Here is an 11,010-nt window from a genome sequence, read left to right as displayed (position 1 = left end):
AACAAAATTATTTATTAGAAAGAAAAAAGTTGAAAACAAAAGTAGATAGTTCTCCTATTTCTTCTGATTCTTTTGATTCTTCTCTTTACACTTTATTTGAGTCTAAATCTGTACAATCTAACCTACTACTTCTGTGTTCTAAGATTTCAGAATGTTTGAAACACTACCCAGCCCTATTCACTACTCAGTAGTTTGTCTATAGTATCAAGCAGGGATGGCCTCAGCTGAGTTTATAGTTAAGAACATAAGTCTGTTCTTGTTGAAAGAGAGAGGTTAATAAGGAAATGTTAGTGTATATACTTACTCTCTTAGACAACAAGGCTGTACAAACTGTACATTCCTTTTAGAACAAGTAGTAGTTTATCTAAGGACATTCTAAGTACTAGCTCCAGGTCTCTGTCCTCTTGGCTCCCTTCTCAGGATCCTCCCAGATCTGAACAATAGCTCTAGTAGACAGTAAATACACTAGTTCATACATTAATAAGGCTTTTATGTAGGAACACTACCTCTCTACTCAATGTGTTCTACTTCTGATTCTAGTATACAATGTAGACAGAACCCTGAACCAGAATAGTCAGATTACTAAGTTTGTCCAACTACAGATGACTATTCAGGATCATAAGGAAAGTATTGAGTTTAGAGTCACTAACCTTAGAAAGACAGACATCTTTATCAGATTTGAATGGCTTAAGGCTCACAACCCTACTATTAACTAGTTAGAGTAGACACTCATGTTTGATTAGTGTTCTAAGTCTTACAGCTACCTTGTACCCTTGTTCTGAGTAGATACAAACACTTCTAATGTTACTAACAGTTCTAATAAAGGTGACTAGTTGTTCTTCTTCAACTAAGATAAATATGTAAATACATATTCTAGTCAAGGTAGAACAGAGTCAATCTGAAGAATGTCTAAGATGGAACCAGTCTGGAACCCTCTTAGAACAACTCTACTCTAGAACACATGTAGACTCAGCCTGCCAGATTTTGTCTGAGAGTTCTCTAAAGTCTTTAGTAAAGAGGAATTTGACTAGCTTCCTAAATACTGTTCTTAGGACTATACAATTGAATTGACTGAGGGTTTCCAACCTAAGGATTGTAAGGTCTACCTACTTAACAGAGACAAGTAGGAGGCACTTGACAAGTTCCTTCAGGAAAATCTTCAGAACAGTTAGATCCAACCCTTAAAGTCCTCTATAGCCTCCCCTTTCTTCTTTGTTAAAAAGAAAGATAGGAAGCTCTACCTAGTTTAGGATTATCATTGTCTTAATAAGGGTACTGTTAAAAACAAGTACCTGCTCCCCCTGATTCAGGAGCTTATTAATAAGATGTATACATTCAGGGTTTTTACTAAGTTGGACATTTGATAAGGGTACAATAATATTCAAATCTAAGACAGAGATGAGTAGAAGACTGTATTCTGAACCAATTACAGATTGTACAAACTAACTGTAATGTTCTTCAGACTAACTAACTCACTCACAATGTTCTAGTCATTCATGAATCACATCCTTACAGATCTGATTAACTCAGAGTATGTTAGTGTGTATCTGGATAACATTCTGATCTTTACTCAGACAGTCAAACACTATTACTAACTAATCTGAGCAGTTCTACAACAGCTCTAAAATAATAAACTGTTCCTCTGAGAAGTAAAGTACTCCTTTGTACAGGAGTCAGTAGATTATCTAAGCTTTGTAATTAGTAGAGGAGAGGTCTACATAGATCTGACAAAGGTAACTACAGTTTGGAACTGGCTACAATCTTAGAACCTGAAACAGGTTTAAGTGTTCCTTAAGTTTGTAAACTACTACTAATACTTTATTCAAAGTTTTAGTACTATTGCCTGGCCCCTTTATAATCTTACTAGCAAGGATGTTCCTTAGTAATAGGATGATTAGTAGTAGTCTGTGTTTGAGTCCCTCAAGTAGGCTATTACTAGTAAGCCTGTATTAATAGTTCTAACAGTTGTAGACAAGTTCTAAGTCAAAGCCAACTCTTTCAACTTTGTAAATAGAGTAGTACTGTCCTAGTTTATTGACAGAAAGTAGTGTCTGATAGTATTCTAATTAGAATCCCTCTCTGTAACAGAATGGAACTACCTTATCTATAATAAGGAACTCTTCACAATTGTCTGTTCCCTAGAGGAGTAGTGTTAATATCTCCTCAGTACTGTATAGAAGTTTAAGATTTAGAGTGATCACCTTAATCTCTAATACTTCTAGGCACCTCAGAAGCTTAACTACTATTAAGCCTACTGAATGTTAGAACTGTAGGACTATAACTTTGTACTAACCTACAAACCCAGAATGTAAATAATGAAAGCTGATTTACTCTTAAGACAAGTAAGTTATGAAAGGAGGGAGAATAATAATGAAAATCTTGTTCTCTTAGACAATTCCCATTTTGTGTCTAAGACAATCTAAGAGATCCAACTCAAATCCAAGAATGTTAACTTTGTCACCTACATACAGTAAGCTCTGAAACACATACAGGACTAGATTGTAGTGAAGCAGCTAGAAAAGTAGGCTAAGGATTAGGAGGAGGATGAGGATGGACAGGTTTACTAGAAAGGCTGACTGTACATTCTGAAGGATTGGAAACTGTAGAAGGACATTGTCTGAGCTTATTACAACAATCTGACTGTAGAACATTTGAGTCAACACAAAACATAGGAACTCATTACTTAGAACTACTAGTGGTCTGGAATACAGAGAGAAATCCTGAAATACATAACTAGTTACAATATGTGCTAACAGACTAAGACTTACTAGATAAGGGTTTGGGCTCCTCTACATCTGTATCAGATCCTAGATTACTCTTAGGAAGAAGTCTTAGTAGACCTGATTAGTAAGCTACTCAAGTCTTAGGGTTACAACACTATCTGTGTGATTGTCAACTAATTCTCTAAGCAAGTCTATACAGTTCCAACCTGAACAGAACTCACTTCTGAAGGTATAGTGTACATTTATCAGAATTATGTCTTTCAGTTGTACAGACTCTCTTAGAAGCTCATTCATGATTGTAGACTATAATTTGAGTTGAAATTCATACAGGACTTGTATGTGCTTCTTAGAATTTAAGGGAACCCTTCTACTACTTATCACCTACAGACTGACAGTCAAACTGAGTAAGTCAATCAGGAGATTGAGCTCTACCTCTAGATGTTTATCAATTATTAGTAATTGGATTAGTCTGAATGGCTAACTCTGACAGAATTTGTACACAATAACTGGTAACACTCTATAATAGGACAGTCCCTGTTCTTCCTCAATCATAAGAGACATTTGTACCAGGGGACAGTTCTGAACTGAAACAGTAGTTCTGAATCTGTAACAGACTTTGTAGAATGGATGCACAGAACCAGGGAGGACACACAAGCTCTTTTAGAAAAGGTAGTATAGGTCATAAAGTAGAACTATGATTGGAAGAGGTCTGTGGCCAAGGATTACCAGCCTAGTAACAAAGTTATACTAGAAGCTACTAACCTAACCACAGATTGTCTAATGAAGAAGTTGGACAACAAGCACTTCAGACCCTTCATTATTGAAAAGAAGGTTAGCACCTCTACCTACAAACTCCAACTTCTAGCAACATAGAAGTACATACACTTAGTGTTCAACAAGGTTCTACTGTCTCAGTACTATGATCCAGGTTTTCCTTCACAACAAAGACCCCTACTGTCTCTACCAGAACTCATTGGTTCTGAACTAGAATACAAAGTAGAGTATGTAGTAGATGCCAAACTAGTGCATGGAAAGCTTAAGTTCCTTATCTACTAGAAGGGATACTTAGTTGAAGAACATACTTGGGAACCTGCTAAGAATCTCACCCATACTACTAAGGTGATCCAAGACTTCTATTAACTTCATCCAGGTGCTCTGCATCAACTCTGCCTCACAGATTTCCAAACCCTACTGTTCTGACTTATACCTAAGCTACTGACTGAGTCTAATGTTTACCAATCAGGATGATTGGTTTTAGAGGGGGGGTGATGTTACAATTCTCTACTCTCTTACCTTCAGTTCTAAGGGTTCTACACCCTTCTGTACTAGAACTCAGGACTTCTGTCCCTCAGGGGTACTGTTTATAAACTATATACATGCTGACTCTTACTACTACCCTTCCTTACTTCATCATTCCATTCCTTTGACCACTCCTTCATTCTCTGTTCATTCTATAGTCTCTTACCCTTTATCCATCCCTTCATTCTTTGTACCTTTATCTTTGACATTCCTTTCTTTCATTCTTTGTAGCTTATCATTCTTAGTGGCTTATGCTCCCTGAGTGCTCTTGTGTAGTTTAGTATATATAGGTGTACAAGATCAGACTGGTCCTATAGTCTTGATCTTGTCTACTCTAGGTAGTCCTGTACTCTTAGGCTCACTCTATATACTCTACTCTTGTCTCACTCTCTCTCTCTGCCTGTTCTGCAAGTTCTGACTATGTTCCAGTGCTTACATTCTGTATTTCTGTTGTGTAGGATAGTTGTAGCCTGGGTCCCCTTGCTGAGCCTTCAGGTCCCCTCTACACTGTTGCTGACAGAAAATAGAATAGATTACTATTTATTATAACAAAAATTTAGATACAAATTTTGAGAAGTTTAGTTAAGAGATTAATTGTATTCAGAAGAATTTAAGTTATCTTAGAAACTTTGAAAGAAAGAAAGGTAGAAGGCAAATCACATTAGTCTCAGATTTGGCCAAGTTCATTTCCTACTAGTATGAAACAGGTAGACAGACAACAAGTTTCTTTCACATACTAAAAACTGGTCTAGTGTCATTAGTTAGTAATACAAACAGTTATAAATTACTATCTATTATCAAACTTAAGTATACACATTCAGCAAGCTCATTTTACTCATAGCTAGGATGTGATGCTTACTCATTATCCTATCATGATCCTCAAAATTCTTAAATTCTTTTCAGACACTTACACACAAGCACACAAGTAAATAGAGAAAAGGTTGTTGTATAAGCTATAAGCCAAGTCACTTCAACGAATTGACTAACTAGACAAAGAGACAGAGGGACAGACAGAGAGATTGACGGACAGACAGAGAAAGACGGAAACTGGAACTAAACCAAAGAGAAGAGAGGGGGTATATACACGATACATGATAGACGATGCACGATGCCATGATCAGATATCATCAAGTCAAATCAGATCAAATCAAAGAAAACGAGAAAGAGAAAGAGAAAAAATGATGGGAAAAAGTAATGAAAGAAGACGGAAAGAACAGGAAAAGAAAGAGAGATGCTGAGTAAACCAAGGGAGAGAGTGTGAGAGAGAGAGACACTATTTACATTAAAGAGAGAGAAAAAAGAAAAACATGAACATAAAGTAATGCATAAATGTAGGCCGTATAATAAAAATGCAGGATGAACGAACGATGGGCCAATCAAATAAAAGAAGTGAGGAAAGAAAGAAAGACATCGAGGAAAGACCCACGTAAAACCAAGAAAGAAACCCTATACTCGCGTAATCAAATCTCATGCAACCATACTGAACGAACGAGTCAAGAGTCCCTCCGCATAATACACAACGTCGAAAAAACGGTAAATGAATGGAATAACGATAGCCACACAAAGGCTTTAAGGGATAAGGAATAGGGAATAAGGAATAAATAACCCGAACGACAGGAATAGTCCTCAATTCCCCAATCTTAAGATGTCAAACCCGACGAACCAGAAACACTCGGGAATATCGACGGTGCGTTCTCAATCAAATACTCAATCGCAAGTGACTTGCCCGCCATATCTGCAAATTCCCTGCTCGGGTCCGCAGATCGCATGAGTGTGGCTGCAATCAAATAACGTCAACATCAATACCTCGATGCGGGAAAATAACATAGGAGGAAATGGAAGGATACGTACGTCCAAATATAACCCCAAGGTTCCGTGCGTTCATAAGGTTAACTTCAGCATTAAGCTGTATCCGATGAAGGTGCGACATCAACCGGCTCAACGTATGATAATGTTCCGCAGGGAGCTGTTTCACAAGTTCCCTCAACGCTTGGCCCTTCGCCTGCATATCTTTAATACCTAAAAAAAATTGATAAATTTAACATTCGCCAAACATAGAAACAACGTAAAGTGACGAGTACGAACCTCCAGCAGCAACGAACGCCTCATGCATCCCAAACGTCAACAACGGATTAGGCAACATCCGGAAGTAATTCTTCAACACAGACGTAACGCTCGACACATCATTGAACGAATCCGAGTCACTCAGATTAAAGGACTCGTAATCCCCACGTTCAAACAAAGCCGTGATCGCTTTCGACTGTCCTGAACCTCCTGTCTTCCGATAAATACCCTCGTAATCCATTGCTATAAGTTATAAGTGGAGGAAGGGAAAATAAAAGAACGCGAAAAAAAAGGATAGACCATCAGTAATCTAATCTCAAACGAGAAAATATAAACAAGATAAACAAGAGACATACCATTCGCCTCAACAGCATTAATACACTTCTCCACAATAATCGGAACGAACAAGTCCGCATTCTTCGCCGTCTTCGCATCCTCCCGTACCTGTTCAATCAAATCTCTTCCGAACATCGAAGGCGCTAAATCATCAAATATTCAAATATTCAAATATCAGCAAAAAAAAATCATCAGCAAGGCAAATTAAGAAGTTTTTAAGAAGAATGATGAATGGATGGATGAATGGATGGATGAATGGATGGATGAATGAAGATAGAAAAGATAATCATCAGGTACGTACGTGGGGGACCGACCGGGGCAAGGTGTTCGTCAGAACCATTCGCTGATCCGTCATGGCATGATGCCTGTACCTGACCCACACACCGGACGTGTACGGACATGTTGCATGCTGTCAATCATACACATCATTAGCCGAGACTCCAAATCAACTTAAAAAGAAGAGCGATATAGAGAGAGAGAGGGATGTGCACGTACTGGAACAACGAACTTGCGACCCCCACATCTTATCCCCACAAAGATCACACCTCGCAAATCTCAAGACGCTAAGCTGCTGGAACGCATGCTCAATCCGCTTCTTCACCTTCCCATTCCCACTATTCCCATTATCCATCGCGGTGGGAAGTCCACCACCAAACGTAGATACGTCCTTATTCGCTTTCCCTCCCGGCCAGCGTAACCCAATCCGGTTTCGTACAGGTATATCCCCCACCTCCGGCTTCGCAGGTTTCTGCTGGCGGACTTGCTCGACATCCTCAATCAAGGTCGCCGAGCTCGACGTCGACGTCGTATTCACCATCGGCGACGCCTGCGCACTGGCACCAGCACCAGCAGCACCCCCTTGCCCCAGCCCCTGCCGTGCCTTCCAACTATCAAACTTATCAATCGACGTCTTCGATTGCCCAGCTGCCGGCTGAACAGGCGGTAACGACTTCTCTCTCGAATGCCCACCACCACCACCGGATTCAAATCTCCGCTCATACTGCTGATTCAACTGCGCAAGCTCCTCATTCCTCGCGTTCAACACCGCAGTCTCCTCAAGGAAAATATCCCTCGCTTCCTTCAAATCCACAATCTCCCTTACGAGCGCCTCACGCTGCTGCGTGAGAGGTACGAGATCATGTTGATATTGCCTCTTGATGTTATCAAGCCGCATTGTCAGCGACCGTCCGATACTTGCTCCTTGTCCTTGTCCATCGCCATTCGGTACGGAACTACAAATCCATCCATTGATCAGCTCACACACACATTACTTTGGAAGCGAAATAGAAGTTTTAAAGAAAAGGGAAGAAGGAAGGAAGGAACTACTCACGTCTTCGAAGCCGACAACTCCTCAACCTCCGCAAGAGTCATATCCCTCTCCACCTTCAACTTTGATAAATTCTGCTCCAATCCACTCAAACTATCATTCAACTCCTTCTCCAGCTGTTTCTGCACCTGTCTCCTCCGCTCATCACTACTCAAAGCAGTAATCCGAGCAGCCTGTCCAGAAACCTCGATCTTCAACCTCGAAACCTCTTCTTCGGCATTGTGTCGAGCCGCTAGTTGTTGCTTGTACTCGTCCTGCGCAACCGAAAGACCATCAAAGAACATTTGGCTTGTTCGCTTCAGAAGAAATTCAAATGTAAGTTATATATATTAAGCAACGGAGAAGAAAAAAATTTCTCATGAATGGATGCATGAACGATACGCACCTTCATACTATCGAGCTTCGTCGATATCTCCGTCACCTGCTCCCGTTTCTGGTCCAAACTCTGCACAATAGCCTCAACAAACGCACGATCAAGCTTAATATAATCCGCCTGTCTTTCCGTCGCATCCGCCAACGCCTCCTTCAACCTTCGATTAACAAGCTCCGCAGCATCCTGCTTCTTCGACGTCGACTCGGAACGTCGATGTCCATGTCCATTACCATTTACACCATTGACGTACATTTTGGGCGTCGTGGGTCGTCGAGACTCAGCAGACGACCGAGGTGAACCTAGAGCTTCATCCACAACCACCTTCGACCCATCCGTCTTCGAAGACCTCCGAGGTGACCTAACACGTTCCTCGTAGTTGTAGTTGTTCGGCGAGATAGGAGACGTCACAGACGACGAAGACGCCTCAGCTATACGTTCGTTACTCGGATACATAGCAATCTCGAACGGTGGAGGTGCCTTTCTCCGCAAAGAAGCTTTCCTCTCTGCAGGCTTGATCACCGTAGGGCCACTCCCACTTCCATTCGCATTTATATTGGAATTCGCGCTTGCGCTCGAAGCCACGTTGTCGGATGTAGAGGGCATCATGTCCGAAGGAAGTGGCGTAATCGTAGACGCAAGACTAGTAGGCGTCCTTGCAGTCGCCACATCCAAATCCAAATCCTCACTCCTCTCTTCGGGGATGGTCCCATCTTTATTATTACCGTTACCACCACCATTCCCACTCCCCTCCACCTGCCCAGCACGCGCACCCGGAATCATCGACAATCGTTTCGCAGAAGCCGAACCACCAAGATTATTAAACAACTCATTAAAATCCGTCCCGCTCATAGAGAACCGCATCGGTGGTAACGCAGGTGCGATGAAGAACCCAGATGTACGCTGCGTCACAGCAGAGTTCGTCTGGAGGACGTCTTCCTCCTCTACCTTATCTACAAAGTACTCATCACCATCGGCGGCGCCAGCTGAAGAGGGCTGTGAGGTCGGCTGACTTCCACTCCGACCACGCGCATCCACCGCTGGTGGAGTAGCAACTATTTCAGTCCTCGGATCCTTCGGAGGCGGCGCAGGTGGGTAGTGTGTCTGTGCAGTTGCAGTAGTATCACTGCGGTCCAAGTAGCTCTGCATGATACTATCCGAATCGTTCCCGTTGTCCGTCTCAGTATCCGTCCCACTTTCAATACTTCTGGGTACGTCCGGTGGATGAGGACTAACAGACCGACTGCGCTTCGCGCCAGAAGCTTCTCCCCCAAATTCAGCATTCCGTGGCGAAAGACGACCACCCCGTTCATCAAAGGAGCGCTGCGAGCGAAGCTGCGTCGGTGCGTTGAGCCGACCATTGTACGGCGAAGTGGGTAGACCATTGGCACGCGAGTGCGAACGGGTATGTCCAGAACCAGAGGAACTAGGAGATTCCGTCCCCTGCAAGCTATCCGACCTCTGCGGGAATCTACCAAAACCTGGAGTACTTGTAGGCGCGGTTGAAGGTCGTGCTCCAACCGGCGCACTTCGAGGCGTAGAACTGTGGATTGTACGAAGTTGTTGCGGGGGAGGTGAAGGAGGATAGAACGTAGTAGAACCCAACTCGTTATCGTTATCCTCAGAATTCGTAAAGTACTCTCTCAACGGAGACGTCACTCTTGGAGATTCTCTACCACCAGGCACAGTTGTAGGTGAGTGCGTTCTCCCAAACGTCCCTGCAGGCGCCGAAGCAGGCGTCGAACCCGTTGGACTGGCTGGACTCCTCGCAGGAGATCCTAAGGGAGAAGTTCCAGGGCGTTGTAAATTATGATACTGAAGCATCTTCGACGCTTCAAGTTGTAAGCCCGGATTCACCGAACTGCGCTTCTCCCGTTTCTTCGTGACTTGGAGACTAGAAGTCCCATTTACCGCCGGCTGTAGATACGAAGGTCTAGTGTCATCATGGCTCTTCCTGCGTCCTTCTTGTTCTAGCACACCAGGCCATCCAGAACCAGACGCGTCTCCAGGTCGCTCGCGCGGTGTAAGCGAATTCGATCGGTCTCTACCGCTCTCAGTAGACGCAAGATACGCCAAGGTAGTCGAACCTCCCTCGTCGTTCGCGGGAGCACAATGATTTTGGTCGCTCGAAGACGCTCCTTCTTGTGAAACCGATACAGATAGCGACGGTGATGTCGGCTCAGTGCTCGACGCGTTGTAACCAAACGAAGCCGAGCTACGAGCGGATTCCACATCCGAGTTCCCACTGACCGGCGGAGAGGACTTCGCATAAGGGGGAAGCCCATGTCCATCAACGGAAGGACGTCGGTCCGACGAGATGCCGTTAATTTGGTGGTGGTTGTCTTGAGAGTGCGAATTCGCACGCTGTCGTGAATTGAGATGATGCTCTTCCACTCCCCCCTGCTGTTCACTACTGGGACCAGCCTCAGTGACAGACACGGCTGGGGGTGCAGGAGAAGTCGATCGTTGTCCGGCATCACCGTTGCCTAGACCCAAAGTACCTGCATCACCACCAGATGTCGTCGGGTACGACCCTCTAGAACCCTTCGCTTGTGATTGTGAAGATGTCTGCGCCTGACCATCACTCGACGAACCTCCGGGAACATCGTGCGTGCGTGCCGAGTCTGGGCGAGCAGGTACCTGACGTTTCCGTTAATAACCACAACAAATTACGACGTCAGTCAATACAACACACGAAATTCATCATCAGTCCCAAAATAAATAACACCAAAAGTAGGAAAGGGCTCAAACTACTCACCGCATCGACAGATTCACCCTCTTTTGGTCGAGGCGTGACCCCATTCTCGGTCGTCGCATTCGCATTACGGCCGCTCGAACTACTACCAAGCGCCGCACGTTCACGTTCTCGCTCCTTTTCTCGTTCCCGTTCC

At 43.5% G+C, this 11,010-nt stretch overlaps 1 protein-coding gene across 1 annotated transcript; it reads right to left on the bottom strand.

Annotated features, from left to right (window-relative positions):
- Positions 1-5,662: 5,662 nt before the first annotated feature.
- FOMMEDRAFT_84944 (RhoGAP-domain-containing protein) lies at positions 5,663-8,374 on the bottom strand (the record flags this gene model as incomplete). Its single annotated transcript, XM_007266450.1, has 10 exons — positions 5,663-5,799; positions 5,874-6,041; positions 6,108-6,329; positions 6,443-6,565; positions 6,733-6,831; positions 6,918-7,014; positions 7,087-7,346; positions 7,395-7,654; positions 7,753-8,045; positions 8,135-8,374. 10 exons carry the CDS (start codon positions 8,372-8,374, stop codon positions 5,663-5,665), a joined length of 1,899 nt encoding a protein of 632 aa, XP_007266512.1.
- Positions 8,375-11,010: the final 2,636 nt, after the last annotated feature.

Source organism: Fomitiporia mediterranea (assembly GCF_000271605.1).
Source record: "Fomitiporia mediterranea MF3/22 unplaced genomic scaffold FOMMEscaffold_6, whole genome shotgun sequence".
Classification (NCBI taxonomy): Eukaryota; Fungi; Basidiomycota; class Agaricomycetes; order Hymenochaetales; family Hymenochaetaceae; genus Fomitiporia; species Fomitiporia mediterranea.
This window is presented reverse-complemented; position numbering and strand designations above follow the sequence as displayed.